Source organism: Pyrgilauda ruficollis, unplaced genomic scaffold (assembly GCF_017590135.1).
Source record: "Pyrgilauda ruficollis isolate IOZ18807 unplaced genomic scaffold, ASM1759013v1 scaffold59, whole genome shotgun sequence".
NCBI classification, from domain to species: Eukaryota; Metazoa; Chordata; class Aves; order Passeriformes; family Passeridae; genus Pyrgilauda; species Pyrgilauda ruficollis.
Window position 1 is genome coordinate 3,334,438 of NW_024527599.1, and position 21,326 is coordinate 3,355,763.

At 42.2% G+C, this 21,326-nt stretch overlaps 2 protein-coding genes across 3 annotated transcripts; both read right to left on the bottom strand.

Moving 5' to 3' along the window:
* Positions 1-551: 551 nt before the first annotated feature.
* TRPV1 (transient receptor potential cation channel subfamily V member 1) lies at positions 552-11,361 on the bottom strand. Its single transcript, XM_041482427.1, has 17 exons — positions 11,286-11,361; positions 10,645-10,675; positions 8,836-9,157; positions 8,119-8,285; positions 7,692-7,844; positions 7,185-7,325; positions 6,418-6,716; positions 5,632-5,808; positions 5,265-5,429; positions 4,909-5,004; positions 4,526-4,596; positions 3,964-4,129; positions 3,169-3,235; positions 2,453-2,769; positions 1,763-1,890; positions 1,395-1,510; positions 552-962 (listed from the first exon to the last, which is right to left on the bottom strand). Exons 3-17 carry the CDS (start codon positions 9,141-9,143, stop codon positions 793-795), a joined length of 2,541 nt encoding a protein of 846 aa, XP_041338361.1. The 5' UTR covers positions 9,144-9,157; positions 10,645-10,675; positions 11,286-11,361; the 3' UTR covers positions 552-792.
* SHPK (sedoheptulokinase) lies at positions 11,347-21,242 on the bottom strand. 2 transcript variants are annotated; one of them, XM_041482429.1, is made up of 8 exons: positions 21,064-21,242; positions 19,768-19,909; positions 17,313-17,496; positions 15,999-16,151; positions 14,774-14,949; positions 14,465-14,665; positions 13,384-13,622; positions 11,347-11,469 (listed from the first exon to the last, which is right to left on the bottom strand). In XM_041482429.1, exons 1-8 carry the CDS (start codon positions 21,229-21,231, stop codon positions 11,467-11,469), a joined length of 1,266 nt encoding a protein of 421 aa, XP_041338363.1. In that variant the 5' UTR covers positions 21,232-21,242; the 3' UTR covers positions 11,347-11,466. The 2 variants fall into 2 exon arrangements, with proteins under 2 accessions (XP_041338363.1, XP_041338362.1); XM_041482428.1 differs by lacking the exon at positions 11,347-11,469 and having other exon boundaries at positions 13,205-13,622.
* Positions 21,243-21,326: the final 84 nt, after the last annotated feature.

The window sequence follows — 21,326 nt, forward strand, 5'->3', positions numbered from 1 at the left end:
CTATTCTCTCTCTGACATTTTTTGTTATTCTCTTTATAGATCCTGCCAGATGGATTTTCAGCACCAGATTTTTTCCTTATTGCTGTCAAAGTCAAGAACAAAACTTTCTAATTTCAAGATTATTATTGTTGTACATTGTTATACATCTGACCTTTGAAACATATATTCTCTATAACCACTATCTCTTACTTTGTGCAAAGTTCATCTGTTATCTAAATAAATGTCAAATTTGGGATCTTGTTAAGCTTTTACCTTCAGTAAAATAACTGTGAATTTCTGGAGTTTACTCAGACAGTGTAAAAGAAACATTTATTTCATTGATTTTGACTATTCAACCTTTAAAATTTCAGAGTGTATTTGTTCTTGTGTTATGAAAAAATTATTTTGTATTCTTCCCATGTCCCCATTTATTTATCTGCTTTCCAAAAAACTTTCCCCACAGGAACATCTTGGTGACTTTTACTGCTCTTTTATGAGTGCTTTTCCAGTATCATAATAATTTGGTTGGTTGAGTTTTGAGGCAGCAAAGTCACAAAATCAGGGCCTGTGCGTGCTCACAAAAATGATTTTTTAATACAAGAGACTCTAAAAACAGACAGAAGTTTGTATTAAAAATAACCATGAAGACATGAGCTTAAACAACAAATAGTTTATTTAGCACACTTAGTGTAATAAATAAATCCTTGCACATGGTAATTCCCTAAGTCCTCTGACCTTTTTCCAGAAGTCCCTGTTCCTGCAAATGAAGTGCTCCATTGTCCTGCTTGTGAGGAGCAGCACAGGCAATCAGAATTAGGCTGACTTTGGAATTGACTCTTTCAACTCCTCAGAATCTTCTGGCTCAAAATAAGGTTCCAAAACAGGTTTTAATTTGACTTCTTCTGGTGCCTTCTGAGGCTCTTCTCTCCTCTTCTCTCCATCTTTTAGAAGTGGAACCAATGTTTTCCAGTGCTTCCCTGAAACTAAAAAGGAAAGGAATGGTTAATTTTTTTCCCCTCCACAGAAACAGAAGAAAATATTCAAGAGGTTTGAATAGGAAGCTGCTGAAAGAAGAAGAAAGAAGCAGGAAGAAAGGACTTTGTGGTTTTCTTCCCCATCCTGCTCTACAAGTTTTCCATATTTCAGGTGGTAAGTACTGACTGCACAGTGAAATGCTTTGGTGCTGGATGCTGAACTCCCAAATCCTGGGGTTTGGGGTCTCCAAGGCAGCTCCTTGGTTTTTACTCCAGAGAGTCAAACTGTGAGCAAAGAGCCCATTTCATTCTTTGCCTTTTGTGCTGGCTGAAAATGCCATCAACTCAGTCACTGCACTGTCAGTAAGTGCTAAGCACTGACTGCCCTCCAACAGTTAATCCATCACCAGAATGCAGGATTTGGGTCCCTGAAAGCCTCACCTCTGCCAGGCTTAATGGAGAAACTGAGATTTCTTCTGAGGTCCCCAGAGTAGCCAGGGTCTTCATTGATGATGCCCAGATTAGTGTTCCACGTGGACCAGTTCACTTCATCAACCCTGGGGAGACAACAAACCCAAGATCTATTCTAAGGATCACCAGACAGCTCCAGAATCAGTTTATACCACAAAATGTTACCTCTCAAGCCTGAGATCTGACCCAAACCCCAGATTAAACTGACCACTGCAGACACTATTAGTGCTCTATTCTTCAGAGTGCTCCAGGGGGAAAGTTCTGCTTCCCACCACCAGATACTTGAAGTTGTTTGTCTACAAAAGCTTGTTGGCTTGATACACAAACAAGCAGGTTACCTGAAGCACCATCTGTAATCATCTTGGCCATCAGGGGTGACCCCCACCAGGACTTGCTTCCCAGAGCGGAACGAGTGCCTCAGACAGTTCAAGTAGCTGTTCTCAATGTCCAGGATTGTGATGGCTCTCTGCCAGGTAAAAGAAAGCAGAGCACTGAGGGACCCAAACACAAACAAACCCTGAATTCTGTCTTTGTTTTGAAAGCCAAGAGTTTTTATCATTGTTAACATCTTAGAGCAGACACTGTAACACTGCAGCATTACCCTTTGTTAATATGTCACTGAAAATGCTGAATTACTGCCAGTGAATAAAACTGTGAAGTTCCTTTCTTACCTCCAACAAAAACTGATTCTGATAAAGATTGGTTTTCCCCTTATATAATCTTTCTCTTCATAGTCTAATCAGGATTTTCCATCATACAAAGCCCAAACAATTTTGTCCAATTACAAAAACACTTATTTTCTTACGTTCTGAAAATCTGTGGAACACTGGCAACATCTGCTTAGTCAAAACATCAAATATACATGGAAAAGGAGCTAACACACTTTTTTTTAGGAGTTGTTCAGGTGAATCAGAAAGAAGCAGTGACCTGCTATTTAGATACATGTCAGCTCCTAAGGATTCTTTCTGAAATCTCTTATAATTCCCCACACCTTTCTTTTGGACAGCAGCCTGACAGCACCAACACACCTGGAGTTTCCAGATGCTCTTGCTCTCCTGTGCAATTTTGTTGACAGTCTCCCCCATCAGTGCAATGAGCATGTTGAGCAGGAGGATGTAGGTGAGGATGACATAGAGCACCAGCAGGATGACAAACACAGACTTGAACCTGTAATTCTCTGTGAACTCCAGGTCCCCCATGCCAATGGTGAACTTGAAGAGCTCCAGGCAGGTGTAGTAGAGGCTGTTGTAGGAGGTGCGGCCCCGTTTCACGTGGCAGCACCTGGCATAGTCAGAGATATTTATTTCCTGCCCCTCGTTGTCATCTTCAATCAAAGTCACCACAGCTGTGGCAAAAAGAGAATTACAGTCACACAATGGAAACACAGTTTGAGATCACAACTTCATTGCAAGCAGTGAAAACGAGCAGAGAGGTAACACACATTCCCTCCACGGCACACTGACCCCAGGAAAATTGCCTTATAAAATATTCCCCAGAACTGACACCCTCTTAGCAGGTGCTGCCTCAGTTTTCTCCACATAGTGGATGACTGGTTTTCTATTCAGCTTTACAACTTTGAAAAGCTGTTTGAAATTATTACAAATAATCATTATTCTGAAGAATTTTTTTTAAATTAGGTTAATTTGTTCGTTTTTTGTTGGGATCAAAATGCCTAAGCAACTTAAAAAAAAATTTTCTGAGATTGTTTAAGGTAAAAAAAAAGGAACTCCAAGTAGAATATTACCTGTAGAAAATCCCAAGAGGAATACGAGATAGACAAACATGAAGCGACATAAATCTCTAAGGATCATCTGTAGCATGGAAACAGATGAAAGATTTTAAAACTTGAATGTAAACTGCAACAAAAACTGGTAGAAAATACTACTTTAGCTCAAGAATGTATTTGCTCTGAACTGGCTGTCCATGCATTGAACTGTTGTTTATCCAGCTGAGATAATAAACTTTAATACAGAAAACATTTTTCTCTTGTCCATGCAACAGTTTACACACAAATGCAACACACACATGGGAACATGTGTGTTTTCCTCTTTGTGAGCACAAACCACATAAAGGCAGTTGCATCTTTCTTCCCATCTTGGGCTGGCTGGCTACATCACAGAGAGGTTTATTAGCCAGCTACTGCCTCTTAGCTAATTGCTCTGTTTGGCAACATTTTATCTATAGCTGGAGAAATTTCCAGCTGGTAGAAAGCTGCGCCATCTCACTCCAGAGCAGCCTGCACTGTTCTCAGTCTCCTTGCATCCATGCTTTCCCAATTATAGTTATTTTGAAGCATGGCAGGTAATAAAAATAATAATAATCATCATCATGCTATCAAGACTGCTATAAAACATATGGGTGAAAGGCAGGGGTTTTTTTTTACATCACTTCCATTATATCACTTCGCTCAGAAAATAATAACGAAGGCTAGCAGAGTCATGAGAGGCAGGCATGGCCAGGTGTGCCCTGGAAACGGGGCTGTTGGCAGAACTTCCTGCCGTGAGGCTCCGCTGCCCCCTCAGGCGCTCCCTGCACTGACCTTGGCGATCATGACCGAGTAAATCCCCATCTGCTGGAAGCCCCGGGTGTAGTAGAGCATGTTGGCCCAGCCCAGGGCCAAGGAGAACACCATGGAGGCCACGTAGAGCTCCTGGCCACAGAAGTACAGCACCACAGAGCTCAGCAGGAGCAGGGAGTGGACAAAGCTGGAAGACAAGAGTGGTGTGAATGCAGAGGGCTGAGCTGGCCACAGGGGCTGGGAGCAGAGCAGCCCAAGGGATTGTCCAGTTGGGAAGAGAAAGGGCCTTGGTGAGGCAAAGCTCCCTTAACAATGGGAGGATTTCTGCATAAACAATGTGTAAATCCCACCAAACAATGTGTAAATCTATTCCTAACTCCTGCTTGACAACTGAACATTCAGACACTTAATTTGCTTTATCTCCACAGGAGGTCACTGATCCAGACCCATCTGTTCAAGGATATCCACTGGCAACTCTGTAGTAAAGACTCAAGGAATTATAGCAAAGCTCCTATCACAGGTGGCTTCAGCCTCAACTACAGATCCCAAACACTGAGATAAAATCAAACATATTGGAGCTTACAAAAGAACCTCACTGTAGCCATCAACTATCAGTGTCCTGAGTGATGGGCGCCTCTGCACGAAATACTGGATCTGAAAAGGGAACAAAGACCAGGTTTGCATCAAGCAAATATTAATATTCCCTGTGAAATAATTAACTAAGCACTGACCCCTGTATCAGGGAGCTGGTACCCATAATACACCAAATAAAAACATCTCAAAACCAACACTGGTGCAAGAGCTAGGGAGGACCTTTCCAGTAACATCAGGTCAAGGAGAATGATTTGTACCTCTTGACTAAAGAATGGATTATCTAAGCAGCCAATGCTCATGAACAGGAAAAGTTTGTTTGATTCTCTCCTACACCTACCCAAACAGCAAAAGGAAAATTTTCAAATATCTTACCCCTCTGAAAAAAAAATAGAGGCCTCCCAGTACACTCAGGATCTCTCCAGTTACTCGAAAATATTCCCCAGTGCTGTAACCAAAGGTGAAGGGGGGCTGTAGAAGACACGAAAATAGATATGTTCAGCAGAACTGCTGGCCTTGCAGCTGCTGGAAGCAACTCCATTTCTGGGGGGAACAGGGAGTGGTTAACTTTCTCAATGTGCTGCAGCAAGGGGGTAAGACTGGGAAACAAGCAGGGTCTAATCCCTCTCCTGCCTTTAGGAAAGGGGAAAATTTGGATGCTAAGGGCACGCATTCAAATTGGGATATCATGCAGTGGGTGGTTCCCCTGACACATGACAGGAGTGATGCACCTTTTCATTCTTCTGTACAGGTCTGTAGTAAGCAGCTGCAGTGAGGATGGTGATGTGCATGGTGTAGACAAAGAAGTTGAAGTAAAACAAGTGCTTGACAAAGCGGTCCCACTTGTCTTGCAGCAGCCTGTTAAGGGGTTCCACCAGCAGCATCTCGTGACGGTTCTGTGCAGGAGCAAAAGGAGAATTTTGCTAGGACCAGAATATACTGGACTTTGGAAAAAACTCATATTCTATAAATCTTCAGCAAATGATCCTTCTAGTTCCCTTAAGGTCAGTATGGAGGTTGCTGTTTCATGGAAATGAGGGAAAAGATGTTCTGTGTGGATCATGAAGCTCTCCCCAGCCAAGGAGGTGCAGTACTCACTGGTGTCTCACTGCTGTAGGCAAGGATCTCAAGCACTGAGTTTTTCTCACAGGTGTCAATACAGGACAGGTCATAAAGAGAGGAGTGGACAGGTCCATATGCCCATTCAGTGAACTTCCTGGACAAGTGTCTGCACTCAGGGTCTTTGATCTCCCGTCTGAGGATGTAAGCGAAAATCTAATTGCAAAAGAACAATACAACCAACTTTCAGTGCTAATGGACTTGTCATTCCTCAGCCTCTCCACAACACAGGAAGGGTCCCTAGTTTCTCCCTAGTTCAACTGAGCTGAAGCCAAACCACTGGAGCACTGCAGAGATCACAGTCTGAAATAAACACAGTTAATTTTCTCACTGTGTGATGGGAGATGGGAAATACAAACATCTCTTACAACTTGGAATTATCTGTCTCAAAGCTGCAAGAGAAAAGCAGAGATGTTACACATCTCTGAGTAGTCACTTTGAATGGGAACTGCCAAAGATGAGTTACATCAGCCAGTGTGAAATAAAAGCACCAGTGGTTCAGATGATATCAGAGACCCACTTTGTTTCCTCTGGGGCTGCCTTGCATACCAGTGGGGTGTGAATAAACCAGCTGGGCACAGACACACTCACTCTTTGTAACCTTTAGGGCTACAAAGGGCTGTGCAGTTAAACTACAGCATCAGTTCCTCTTAACTAAAAGGTCTCAATAAGGAAGTTCTAAAATCCATTCTGCATAAATGTTTTACACATTCTCTCTATAATGTGATACAGCAATGGGACAGTCAAACACCTTTGTTCACCTACCCCTATCTTCCCTGTTTTGGCTGCCAGAGTTAAAGGAGTCAGCCCTTTCTTGTTGGTGAGCTCTTCCAGCTTGAGGATGGGATTAATTTTGGCACCAAGGATCAGTATGTTATTATACATCTTGGTTACAAACTTGGTGTTATCCTTGGTGTTATCTGCAATCTCCACCAGTGTGTGCAGGACCATGTTGCCCATGGAGTCCTCAGCAGCAATGTTGGCTGCCTGGTAGGGATTCTCCAGGAGGAATTTCACAATGCAGAGCTGGTTGGTGCAGGCAGCCAGGGACAAAGGCAGCTCTCCTATGGCAAGCAATGGGAAGGAGTGGTCAGAAAGCCCAGTACTAGAGGTGCATAAACAGAAACATCACATTGTTTTCATTTTTCACCATGAGAAAAGATTAATTTCTCTGTCTGGAACAGCACCAATTCTTGTGATAGCTGTTAAAATAGATTTTCTTTGGTTTAACTACATCACAGAAACAGAGCTGCTTTAAAAAACCCTGCCAGGACAGGAGCAGGTTACAAAGGATACAGTGCTCAGAGAACAAAGGAAAGCTGACACCAGGCTCACACTGAACACCATCAGCTACCAAGGGTGTTTCTTTATAAGCTCAGTCTTTGGGAGGAAATGTTTGGCCCAAAGGTGGAACAGCCCATTTGGTACTTCTGAGCCTTCAGTCCCACATAAACAGGATTATTTAACAGCTTGCACATGGGATGCTGCTAGGACAACTCCATCAATAAAGACATTACTGTGCTCACTCCTACCAAAATAAAAGCCTGATTTTCCTTTGATTTTCCTGAAGAACTCCCCACAGGCTCTGGCATGAACATCTGCTCCGTTCTGGACCAGGAGCTTCACCAGGTACATGTTCCTCCTCTCAATGGCAATGTGAAGAGCAGTCTGGCCTGCAGAGACACCCATCAGACAGAAATCCTCAGCATTTAGTACAGACTGAGAGCTTTCAGCATTGCAATTCCCTCAGCTCCATGTAAGATGCTGGAACTGAGAGCTCTGCAGGCTAAAAAGCTCTATAACTGAACAGGAAAAAACCCACACAAACAGCAAATGCAAGTAATTAAATCACTGTATATCAAAAAAGGCAGAATATTGCACCTAACAGGGCACAGCCCCAGCACAAATGCACAGATTGTCAATCACACACCAGAACTTTGGGGTGCATAAGGCCTCGTGCACAAGACTTTGAGAGCCCTGCCTGACCCCATTTCAGTCTGAGCACCCTAAGCATTCACTGCAGCAGCTGTTTCTCTTACCCTTGTAGTAGTTGTCAGTATATTCTGCATTAACAAACTCTTTCAGGGTTCCAGTTTTCCTTGCAATATCCAGCAGCAAGGGAATGGTATCATTTTTCCCATCATGTAGATTCAGCATGGCTTTCAGTAAACAGGTTTTGCCAGTTTCAGGCTCTGCAAAACAAAAAATTGCAGGTATATAGAAGTGACTACAAACCCACCAGGCAAGCAGGAATTAATGAGGTTCTTTTCAAAAGACAAGAAACCTCATTTAGTGTTTCACAGAAAATTTCAGCTCCTGTAACTCCAATCAATGGGTTGCCCAATCAATAGGGCTATTAAAGGACCTCCTGCAGACATGTAACATAACTATCTTTTTTATTTTCATCTCAAGAGCACTACTGGAAGAAGAAGAAGGCAACTCGAGGTATGTGACACTAAAGGGTACCTTTGAACTCCTCATCTGTGAGATGCTTGAAGGTTCTGTTAAGGTACAGTAGCAGGTCACTGAGGTCCTTTGTGTTGCCTTGGGCTACAGCATCAAAGATCCTTCTGCGGTCATAAAATCTGAAAGCTTTTTCTGAGCAGCCTGTGATGGAATCTGTAGATAGGAGCCTAACAAGGGGAAATGTCAGTTACCTAAAGTCAGATATTTAGCAGTTTTTTATCAACTACCAGAACACTGTCCTTCATTTACTCAGGTGAAGTAGTAAACACTGCAGATTAGCACAGGTACCTCTGCAAAGACTAAAAGAACAAAGTCTGCAAGCAACTCTCCTGATAAAATTACAATTCTGTTGCTGAAAAGCTGAGAACAAGTGATCAAAGAGGCATTGGAGCTTGGCAGTGTAACTGCAAGCCTGGAGCCAGGCAATCCCTTGTTCTCACTCTGTACCATGTCCATTCACTGAGTAGCCTCAAGCAAGTGAACTGAGGCCTACTGCCAATTTTGGGCACAGTATCCATGGAGATAGAGATTTTTAGAGATGCCAAGAGACAACAGTTATTGTCACTTTCAGTTGCAACACTCCTTCATTTGGCATAGAAAATAGTGAAACTGAAAAAATGGTCATGCTCAAGTGGAGAGAACAAATGCTGCTCTAAGAACCATGGCCTGCAGCTGTCAAACTACTCATTACAACCAAATCTCACCAGGCAAACTTACTTGTGAAATTTGCCCCTCTCCAAATTCACATGGAATTTGATGACAGAAGGTGCCGTCAGGTGATCCATCTGGCAGAAGGAGTCCATGGGAGCCATGTCCTTGTCACTGTCCCCCATCACAAAGCGGCCCCGTCTTGCAAAAATGTTGCTTTTGGGTGGCTGCACCCTGGAGCTGAGTGGGCCCTGGGGGTTGTCAGAGGTTTCCTGGACAGAGTCCTCCCCATCTGTCACTGTGTGTTCATCTGTCACTTCAGATTCCTCCATGTCAAAACTGCCAAACTTCTTCATCTTGCCAAGAATGGAGGACATGATGAGCCAGCAGTCTGTGAGGAAGGACACAAACACCTCAAGTCAGCACTTACAGGGCCATGAGTCTCTCTTGCCCAGGAATGTTTTCCAGAAAGAGCAGGGAGTGGATTGGTTGCTCTCATCCCAGAAATGAGGCAGATGGACACATTCTCACTGTGCTCACAGGCAGAACAGTTCAGTAGGGTCTTTACCTCTATTCCATTTGTTCCTGTTCTCACTGCCCTTACCCATTCCAGAATGCAGAAAGCAAACCTGAGCATCCCAGAGCTTCCTGTCCATTTTACTGCAGAGCTCAGCCTCAGCTACCTCTGCCTAAAACCACTGCCTCATCCTCCAGTCATTGCTAAAGCCTGAACAACCTCAAACCCCAAAAAGTCTCTGCTTTTCTTCTCTACTTTCTGACTGGTTTGTGCCACAAACCATTCTCATGATTCTATCAGGGATGTGAAAAGCCCTGTTTGTGCTATAACCTGATCTCTGGGATGCTGAGCACAGAGGGCTTCCTGCGGCCAGAAAAAATGATCCCTTAAGGGCTTTGCCAGAGTCGTGGCAGTGCCTGATGGAAATGGGAGTGTGTGATCCTTGAGAGGTGAGTGTCACCTCAGCCACGAGGCACGGAAACACAGAGGAGAGGTTACCACAGATAAGAACAACCACACAGCTGATCTTGTCTGATTCACAACCACACAGAACCTGACACAAGCAACAAATAGACAATCAGAGAATGCTTTGGGTGGGAAGAGACCTTAAAGCTCATCTCATTCCACCCCTCTGCCATGGGCAAGGACACCTTCCACTATCCAAGGTTGCTCCAGGCTCTGTCCAAGCTGGCCTTGGACATTTCCAGGGATGGGACAGCCACAGCTTCTCTGGGCAGCCTGTGCCAGGGCCTGCCCACCCCCACAGATAACACACTCTGCTGAAGATAGAACGGGGTGCCTTTTTTTCCTTTGGTTTCTTATCAACCCATTTTAATCAGACAAATATTGTCCTTGTGCCACTGAATGCAAAATATCCTGAATTCCAGCAGTGGAGACAGTGGAACACATCATATCTGAACTGATATCTGAGCAGGATTAGAGACATGCTCTGAAACCCCACAGCTTTGAGCACAGGAATGTCAGAAAATCTTTAAAAAGCCTCAAATTGTAAACCACATTAGTGTGGTCAGTAATTTTCTCTGTACAGTCAGGGTGAAAACAACATGAACACACTTCAAGGTTGTTTCTCTTCACAAGAGAAACATTCTGAGGATTGTGTGCAAACCTGCATTGAAGCTGGATTTTCAGTTCTGTGGGAATAACTCATATTTACATCAAGGGTCACTTACATTTTTCTGTGAAAGCAGGACAGGGAAGAAAATTTTGTCATTTGCATTTTCTATAATTTTGTACCATATACACATAAAATATCAATTTGCAAACTTGCACATTTAGGGTTACTGGAAGCAAACCAGCATAGCAGAGATAAAATACTAATGACTACAATTTAAATTGCTCACCTTTCAAGTCCTTTGTCTCCTTAGAATCACTCTGAAAAAATAACATAATATCTTATTAACTGAATTGTCCTATAAATAAGAAATAAAAATATTTCTATTTGGAACAAGAATCTGAAATTACAGAAGAACTATTAATCCAGTGAAAAAGAAATAAAAACAGTTCTATAAAATATAGAAAAAATACAGTGGGAATTTAGTAATGTATAATTTTAATTTTTTGTCTTATTTAAACTCATGCAGATTGAGCCAAAAACATCAGTGAGTGGCTACAGAACACACAATCAATTATTTTCCACAAAACAAATATAAATGTGCAGAATAGGCTACATTATACATGCTTTCCTTTCTAAACCCTAGTAATATATTTGATAATGAAGACAAAGCTGCATTTCCTCATGAGTATAAGTTTGCAAGGGAAATAACCCTCACAAATCTGTGGAAGGATTATAAAAAAAAAAACCCCAATAAGCATTATCTAGTTTAAAAAATACAAAATGTACTTGACCTTCTTGAAACCCATGTACACAGAAGTTTGATACAATGAATAAGGAAATATTTTGGCTAGAATGCCTTGCCACATCACAGATAATAGAGTTTAAAAATAACCAACCATGCTATTCAAATATACATGCAGAACTTACAAATATTGACAAAAATCCTGTCTTCTGAAAAATGGTCCAGTCTCAGTAAACACCCACTGATCTACAGGAATTTGGTGCCAGATATTCCTCCTCCAAGGTGCCTGGACTGCAAATCCCTCAGAGTTTGCTTCTCCACTTCATTTGTCTGCAAAATGTGATGATTTTTAGAACCCAGGGAAGTTCACTGGAAAAACAGAGAATAGAGCAATAAGATAATGAAGAACAATTCTGGAACCAGAAGCATCAGTGGCTTCTATTCCCAGAGGTTTAGCAGAGCTCTTTACAAGAATTGCAGTAAGTTGCTGTTGTTTTTCCCTCCCCTTTAATTGCATTTAGTAATGGATATTGTTCTCCAGATTTCCTGTTCGTAAATACACTCAAGTTTGCAGGAAAAAACCAGCACCCAAACCACCAGACAGCAGTTGTTTCTGGGGGGTCACTGTTTCAATTCTTGAATTTCAATTCAATTTACAAAACTTTGTAAAATATGCCACAATACCTTTCTGGACACCTTTCTTGGCTGGCTGATTTAAAAATAAATATTTTAATGATAAGCTAATTCAGAACAGAGTTGAGGAAGAAGCAGTAAGTCCAAACCCCTTTTTTATTATTTCATGTTTCTCCTATGTTTTATTTAAATTTTATATACATGTATGTAAGAGTCAGCCTCTAAATATTAAAGTTATAAGGAAAAGAAACCAAACTTATCTAATCCTGGATGGATCTAACACCCTCAAAAATTCAGAGCTGTGTCATATATTGCTAAATATATAATTTACATAAGATCTTTTTGACAGAAACTAGTCTGGAGAAAAAGCTTTTCCAGAGGCTATTAGGCTGGGAGCAACCCCCCAACTTCCTGAGATTTTTAATAGAATATGAAATTATCTGTCTCTTGTTTTGCAAAAGGTAGCTGTCTCTCTAGTCTTGCCATCTATCCATGAATATATAAAAGAATTATGTATTTACCTATTTAATAGCAAACTAATTACACTCCTTAGATCTGTGGCACTCAGAGTAACAAGGCTCTTTATTAATGCATAAATATAGATTACCAATAGGCAGGGCCTCAGCAGCATCCAAAATGCTGCAAAGGCTTTTGATGCAACAGCATCAACAGCTCTTGCCTGTTATTCAATAAAAATGAAAGCAGACTTGCTGATAAAAATGTATTTATAATAATGTAAGAGGGAAAAAAACATATAACAAATTCAGATGTTTTCCAACATCTTTAGTCTACATTTTCTCTGTAACATGCCAACAGTTTCTTAAACATGACATGGAATGGAAATGGAGCTATCTCTGTGATTAAGATCTCAGAACTCAGCACAGCTTTCTCACCATAAAAATGTCAGAGGTTGCTAATGAGCAAGAGAGGATTCCATGTCCATATTCCAGTGGAAACATGTGCTTCCTAGGAATGAAACTGTATGCAGGTAACATGAAACATCTTACTTGTTTCCCAATGTCACTTGAGCAAAAGAAACGTACATGTAGACAGAAAAGTATAAATGTTTTAACATTAAAATAAAGACTAGGAGAAGAAATAATTTCTAAGAGCATAAGATAGGGGATAAAATTTGGAAATTTTAAGGGGGTACACAAAAGCATCAGACCAAGTTACAGGCAGCAGTTCATCTCTCCCAGCCCTTTCCAACATATTTCCTACCAGGAAAATGAGCCTCACAAGTGTCTTTTTATGAAGAAAGTTAATGGATCTTTCCCAGTCACTCAGATAAATTTAATGTGATAATTACTTCTCATTTCACAAATGGGAATGACAGAGCAACAAAATGTGCAGACCCAGGAGAAGCAGACATTAAATGCAGGGTTTTGTCCCACTGTAACGAGTGAGAGTGCATGTGGAATAAAGTGAAAAAAACCACTGTAGAGTCAGGAAAAAAAACAGAAGCTGCATCTCAGGCCATTCCAAATAATGACTTTATTTACTATGGAACATCACCATAGCTGCCCCCACAGCAGCATCCACATCCTTCCCATAAACCACGGGGAATGGAAAAATCCTCTCCACTTCCTGCCTCAGCACCTCGTTCCTGGCAAGGGCACTGCCACTGCCCAGGATCCTCCTGACCCCCACCTCCTCCAGGTGCTGCACAGGTAGCATGGAGCACAGGTTCTCCACGAGGCCACGGCACAGGGCTCTGGTGACATGGCCCAGGGACAGCTCAGAGGCACCAATGCTGCTCACTGATGCCAGCAGCTCAGGAAGGTGTCTCTCTCCAAATAGGGTTGGGTGGACTGAGAGCTTGCTGTGCTTTTGGGCCAAGGCTGCTTGGATTATCCTTGGGTAGATGGCAGATTCCTGAACCTGAAATCCTGCAGATGGGAAATATCTTGTTACCAGTTGAAAGGGTTTGGTGTATCTCACACATGGACAATTACAATAGACACTGATGCACCTTTTGTTCAGCAAAATATTGGATATCCTTTTCTGTGCCCCAAAGGTAATTGTGTCCAAGATTATGAACTATAATTCTCCCATCCAACTGTACCCAGAATGTGCAATAGCAGAAACCTTTTTCTGATTACAGCAACTGCCTTTCCTGACAACAACAGCTGCTCCTCATTGCCTGTACTGTTCCACAAAACAATATCTTTAAAGGGACAAACAGCAGGGTTCAGCTTCGGTGGCTGGATTCCACATGAAAGCAGCATTCACCTTGAGTACTTACTGAAAGAACAATTTCAGAGCTGATTTCTGTAGTGCAAAACCCAAGAGATGATTAAAAAACCTGTCAACACCATGCTTAAAGCACTTAGAAGATATTCCATGAGTTTGAGTCTTAAAATCCATTAGTGCTGCAAAATATGCACCAAAAGGACTCCTTTGGACTACAGTCACACAAAATTACAGGCTGTTGTCCTCAAATCTGCCAACCTTGCCTTTCGAAAATCAACTTGCACAAAATAACTCTGTGCTTGAAACAAAAGAAGGCCTAGAGGGAATATGAATGTAGAGTCCAAGTACAACTGTCCCAGCATGTTCAAAAGCTTCAGCAGGAAATTCCAGAGATCTGGGAAGCATGACCCAGGAATTACATCCTTGTTCCCTTTATGGCATGATGGAACAGCTCTAGGCTTGTCCCTTTGCTTCAGCTTCCTTTCACCTTGATGAGCAACCTCAGTTTTGTGCTTCAACTCTCCTTGAAATGACTCACCCAGCTCTTGTGCCCACTGTGCCACCATTCCCACAAACGTTGCAAGCACATTCCCTCCATTGAGTGATGCTGCCACTGCCAAGTAGTCACCATTGAAGTAGGGAAAATAAGTGACAGCTGAGGAAGGATCTGGTGCCTCTGGAGGCTGGAAACCCAGGGGCATTGAGATGGTCAGCTGAGCAGAGGTGCTGATATTAAGAACTAAAACGTGCACAAAAAAAAAAAAAAAAAAAAAAAAATCAGTGTTTTTCTAAGCTACCCTGAAGGAGAACAATGAGAAAAACAAATTAGATACCAAAATGACCATACCTGCATCAGTCCTCTCAGTCAGACAGGAATAAACAGAGCACTGGAAATCTCCCAGAGCAATTCCCACTTTTGCTCCTTTGGGTATTCCATGCCATGCACAGGTTGTCCTGCCTGCAATACTGCCAGGGTCTCCCACCTCTGGAAGCAAGTGGACAGGAAAGCCAGATTTTTTCAGTCTGGAAGTAGAACAACATTATTGGAATAAAGCAGTTTGGGAATGTGTGGCATTACTACAAAAAACTCTTTGAAGTCACAGATGAACCTGGCCACACATTTGTGGCTGCTGGATTTATGGATGCTTTCACCAGTTTAGAAAGCTTTGTCTTGGACAGCGGGGCAGCATTCCAGTCCAGTGGGCTGGGTAAACCAGTCTGGAAGAATAAAGAGTTTTCCTTTCTATGCAATCTGAGCACCTGAGATTATACACTGCATGTTCAGCAAGTTTAACCTACTGATGTCATATGGACCAGCAGATCCAGGGTGAAGGGACAATCACAAAACCAGCAAAAAACGCAGCTAAGTGTCAAAGAACTTCAGTTGTCATGCAATTAGTAGTTCAGAACAAAATCATGAAGAGTTAAGTCAAACAAACTCCTTATACAATCAGCTGCAGGTGCTACAGCAACACCACCACATTAGTAATAGTTCAGTCAGCAGAATGCAAATTTCTGTCACTCTTTCATACCTTGATGAGAAGATCTTTCACCTTGAGGTCCTGGCCTAACCTAAGCCCTGAAATATATAAGGCCTTAGCACTCAGCCCTGAAAGAGCAAATCATTAAAATAAATAAGTAAATAAATAAACTGATTCCTTCTAAGATTTCCTGTAGCTTAATAGCTCTTAAGTATTATCACAAGTAAGTCTTAGAAGTTAGGAAGCTCAGCTCAAAGAACTAGAGAGTGGTAACTGTTTACCATGGCACAGGTAACCCTGTGGTTGCACTTGTCCACCCCACCCCACCACAGAAAGGGAGAAAACAGCTTGGAATTCCTGATAAGTCTCTCAGCTCTGCTGTTTGTAGGTATTTTTAAAATTACCAGGCCAGATTTTATCAGATTAAAGAGAGCAAACTCTCAATAGCTCTTCAGTACAGGCCACAATTGATTAGGAATAACTTTCAATCCCTTTTTATCTGTAGCACATCAACAGTCAGGGCCCAAAGGGGTGCTCACACTGCCTGGCACAAGCAGTGCACAAACCCCACTGAGTGGCCTTAGCACTTACATGTCAGTATTCCAGCTCTTGTTTCTGCAGTTAAAATATCCCCAGCTGGCAGCATTCTGGACAGACATCAGTGGCTTCTTCAGGTCACACAGCATGGCAACCACATAGTCCTGGATGGTGCCAGCTGCATCATAAGCCTTCAGAAAATCTGGACTTTTAAACAAGATGTTTGAAAACAAACAAACAAACAAAAAAGAGGGGTTTTTGCTTTAAGGCAGTGAGAGAAGACAATTTTCATTGTTAGGGGGAACTTCAGACATGTGGATCCATTAAAATATCAAAGAGCCACCTCAGTGATCAACCTGAATGTTATTGTTTTGGTTTGGTTTTTTAAAAAGGGATTTGTTATCCAAGCTGCAGCAATACTTATCTGCAGGTGGAAGATGGAGAGAGGGCAGCTTTAAGGAATGGGTTGTCTAGGTTGAAAAGCACAGCATTGAAAAAATTATGAGGAAAGTAGTAATTGCTTGTGTGAAATAAACAGCACTTTGTTGATCCTGGAGCATTACTGAAAAATAGGTAAATCCCACTTGCTCTGGGATCCACAAATTATATGAATGGAAATGTACCAAATGTGAAGCAAAACAAAGCAGCTGGACTCATGACTTATGCAGCTCTAAAGATCACACCATGCTCCATATATTTGCTGGACACACAGTGGAAAAAAAAAAGATCTAATAAAATTTTCCCCATTTATTGAACCTGAACTCATTGCAGACAAAGAGCCTGGCTCTTTGAGAAAGATGAAACTGAAGAGCAAATCTCTCTGATGCCAAATCATAAGTGAAAAATTGTATCTCTGCAAACACACCACAACAAAGCAGAGCATTTGTGTCACCCCATGAGGATCTGTCACAGTGTCTGAGGAAGGAAGGAACTGAAATTAATTTAGAGGCTGTGTTTTGGCATCTGGCAGCAACCAGACCAAGTAACTCTGTTACTGTTTTAGAATGTCTGTACTTTCCACAAAGCACAAGGCAAAATGAGTGTTCAAACTGCACTAGCAGAGCTCCTCTGAGCCATGGTACATACCAGAATTATTCTATGGTACTTTAAAGCTTCTGTTCCTATATGGTCAAAAGCTTATCCTTTTATTAGTGATCTGTAGTATTTTTATGAGATCAGACTCTTGCACGCTTAATTGCACATATTTTATATTAAATACTGCCATTTTAAATATTCTTTGACTGCTTAATTAAGATTATGATTACAGAGAAGCACAGTCCTCAGCCTGTAGCAGCATTAACGTGCTACAGGAATACTAATTGTCACATCAATTCAAGATGAGAAACAGCCTTTGGAGCAGCAATGTACCTGTTCTTTGAATACCAGAAGACTGTGGCACATCCAAATCCTGTAGCCAGGCTCACGTGTGACTGAGGCAGAGGAAGGGAAGTGAGGAAGGTGGGGCTGCAGCGCCCGTCCTGCCAGGTGACCAGGTGGCTGACCTTGTCTGGCTCAAAGGCAGGGCCTGTGCCACTCTCTGACCACTTGCACCCTGGAAATAAAACAGAATCCAAGAAATCCAGTGACTCCCTGCAGCACAGCCTGCCTGGCATTCCTTATTTCTGGACACACCTGATAATTTGTTAAATATATCAGAAACAGAGCCAGTAGAGACTGTAATGAAATTAGTCTTAGTTTCCAGCCCTAGATAACATCATAATGCAAATTATCCTTTGTAACACAGAGAACAGTATCCAAAGCCTTCCTTCTCTTGAAGAGGGATATTAAAGATACAACTTAAATAACAGGTGAGCCTCAAAAAAACCCAACCACAGTCTGCTATGGGAGGTGAGAAGCTGGCATGGCAGCTCTCACATGAAAACCTCAGCTGGGATGTGCCACATCACCACCTGGAGAATGCTGCCTCAGAAATGCACTGCCCAGGATGGACAGCACAAAGCTGCATCACCTCTGGAGCCCAAGCAACAAGAAACCTGGATCTGGGAGGTTAAACAGTGCACTGCAAAGTGCTTCAGAGTAAAATCCTCACAGACTACACAAGAAAGGTAGGACAGGGTTTAATTCAGGGTTTAATTCAGTTTCCTAGTCCAGCACATTCCTTTTGAGCAGAGAACACCACACCTTTGAGGAAACCTTCACATTCTTCCATTGAAGAGGAGAGGCTGGGCTCAAGCATTGTTTGCCTGCACATTCCAGGGCACAGCTCTGATCCCTCCCAAGCCATCCCTGGACACAGGGCAGGGACAGGACAGGTCACTCACTCTGGAACTGAGGCAAACTCTTGAGTTTTGGCCAGGGAGCAGAGAGTCAAGAGAAAATACTCAGCTTCCTGACTTGCACAAGTATGGCTGAAAAATGTAATTCTTGGGTTGGATACAGGGCTTGGAAGTCACACTCACACAGTAAAAAGCAGCCCTGAAGGCTGGGAGGTGCCATGAGAAACATGCAAAATAAAACACATACTTTTTCTTGTTTCCTCAATTCCCTGTTCTATCAAATCTAGTTGAACTGAATTTCCAATTGGCTTTCTTTTCTCATTTTAAATGGATTCTAAGAAATATTATTAGTCATAAATCTAACCCTAAAGGACGCTATTAAAATTTTTATTTGTGTCCCAAAGGTCCTGGATTCACTTAGTCCACTCAAAACAAATGAAAGCAAACACCCTCTTTCACTTGATAGAAATGAAACTAAAGTGGCATGTGGCTTTAGGACATAAAATATTTACCAATATGACATAAGAATCTGTGCCTATGAATACACAAGGCTTTGTTATGCAGCTCCTGGGACAGCTGGAAAGCAACAACAGCTCCTCCAGTCCATCAGCCTTGGACTTCTTTCTTTCTAATCATTTTTAGTATTTAATGTAAAATTACAGCCAGTAATGAATAGTACAGTGCCTCTTCAAGCAATTAAGGCCCTGACAACTTCTGACAGGCAGTGACCAGCACTTTTGGGAAATCTGCTCTGTGGTTTACAACACATTTTTACTTCATCTGCATAATTCCTGTTATAAGACTTGGATAATTGTCCAGATGAGCACATTACAGGGTTAAGTGAAAGAAGTCATGCCTTAGACTTCAGTAGGTCTATAAGGCATTAGCCAAGAAGATGATCCACGCCTATCTCATAGGATTGGCAATCCAAGGCCTGGATTCTTCAAATATCCTCCCTATCACAAGGATTATCTGGGTACTTGCACAACCAAGCCCCACATGACTACCTCACTGCAGCTGACTTTGTCTCTGAGGTCTTGGCAAGCAGCTGAGCATCCACAATCCTGACCACAGTCCTTTCCCAGCTCCTACTAACAGAAGCATAAGCAACAAAATGAATGCAACATGACATTTATGTATGATTTGCTAGGAAAAAAAGTCTTGGGATTTTAGGGGAGAAAACAGAGTTATTGAGATGCTGGACAGCATCTAGGTAGGGGGTTTATGAGGTGAATAAAAGCCCCCTGCAAGTTATTCACGTGATACAGAAGTTTTTCAAAGGGCAGCAGATAGCATGTGATGGAGAAACAATTAACAAGGCACAAATATACTCTGCTATTCCTCCTTTATATTAATAATTGTGCTGAATCTGCAGGGATGTCATTAGGCTAAATCCTTTATCATTAAATATAGTGAGTAGCTGAAATTTCAGTATAAAAAGCAAAATTCCCATAAGAGATCTTCTGTTAATTCTGTTTTAGAGAAGACCAAAGTGATGGAGTTTAATCACAGAATCACTTCCCTGTTACAATTTGATTTTCTGCATCAAAATACTCTGAGCAGGAATGTTAAAGAATGACTGTTACCTTTATCACTTTTCCAAAACACAACCCCATGCATTTGTCCAGAAATACCAATGTGGGTGACTTGCTGAAGCTGCTGCTGAGGCAGAGCAGCAAGGCATTCATTCAATGCTCTTATGATTTTCTGGACATGCTGCTCCATTCCCTGCAATCACAAAGCATTATCCTGAGCACGAAGCCATTAGGAATCATTCAGTGTATTTATTAAACAAGGCTGCTTTAGTCAGAAGTGAAGGACAGAATTCATTTAGTTTAATAGCATTTATTAGAGTAATATCCACTACTAAGCTGTAACACGAAAAGAAAAATTGAAAAAAAACCCACAAACCCTCAAAAACTAAAAATCAATATTAACACTGAAGGCCAAATAATTTTTAATTTCCTAAATAACCACACTCAACCATAACTTTAAAAAAAAATCCATGGTCACTGACTACAAGTTTTCATTAATTCACTTTATCTATTGCTCTTCATTTTCCTCACAAAGAGAATTATCCATGTGTTCTGGCAGGTTTTTAGTCTCCTCTGCCTCTTCCTAAAGCTCCTTCCTGTTTACTCAGTGATGATTTTGATGATGGATATTCAGTTTCTGCATATTCTATTCCTAGAACAACCCAGGAAACCGAGCAAACTGTTCCCCAGGAGAAGCTTTCACACTTTCAAAGGTTCAGGTTACTTTGTGACAGACCAGTATGAAGATTACAAAACTATTGCAACAAAGTCTACAAATAGATGTGAACTTTGTGCATAGGTACTTTAGGCTGCATAAATTGGCAGGAGGAGGGTTGGCCTGTTTGTTATCCTTGGTATCAGAAACAGTGCACATTTTTTATGATTCTGATTAATCGTTTTTTTAGATTGACCAGCACAATGGATGTAAAGATCTTTAACAGGAGCACTTGTTCCTGGTTATTTCCACAGGGAGTTTCCAGTTATGATTCCACCTCATATTGAAGTGCAAAATAAAATACCCTTCCAGTTGGCAAGTGGTTGCTGTTTCCTTACTGGGAGTGTCAAAGATAAGGTGGTGGCTCATGGGAGAACAGTTTTACAGTGTCTTAGGCAAATTTTCAAAACCTGGGTCCTTCTTAAGTCGAGCAGCGCTGCTTGACTTCCTTGAACGGTGAGCAGGAGGTGTTTTAATTCTGCTTTTTAACACCCAGACACATGCTGCCAACCTAGGCACCAAAACAATCCAGGAAAGCCACCGCACTCTGCCCAACGTACCAAACAACCCAACCACTGCCAGGCAAGGCCTGTGCCCTGCAATGTCCCTCAGCACTCCCTGGCAGCCCTTACCTGCGCTGCAGCTCCCGGGCTATCGCTGTGTGCCTGCGTCTCCCTGGAGCAGCTCTGTGCCAGCGCCAGCCCTCGCTCTGTCCCTGTCACCAGCGCTGCCTTCACCGACGTCGTGCCCAGGTCAATGCCCAGCACACAGGTGGGCCCAGGCCCGCCCGCCGCAGCCATGAGGGGACTGCTGTCACCTTGCCCAGCACAGACAGGCGGAACAACACCCACCAAGCTGAGCCTAACACGGCTCCTGTGCCGCCCGAGCCCCACAC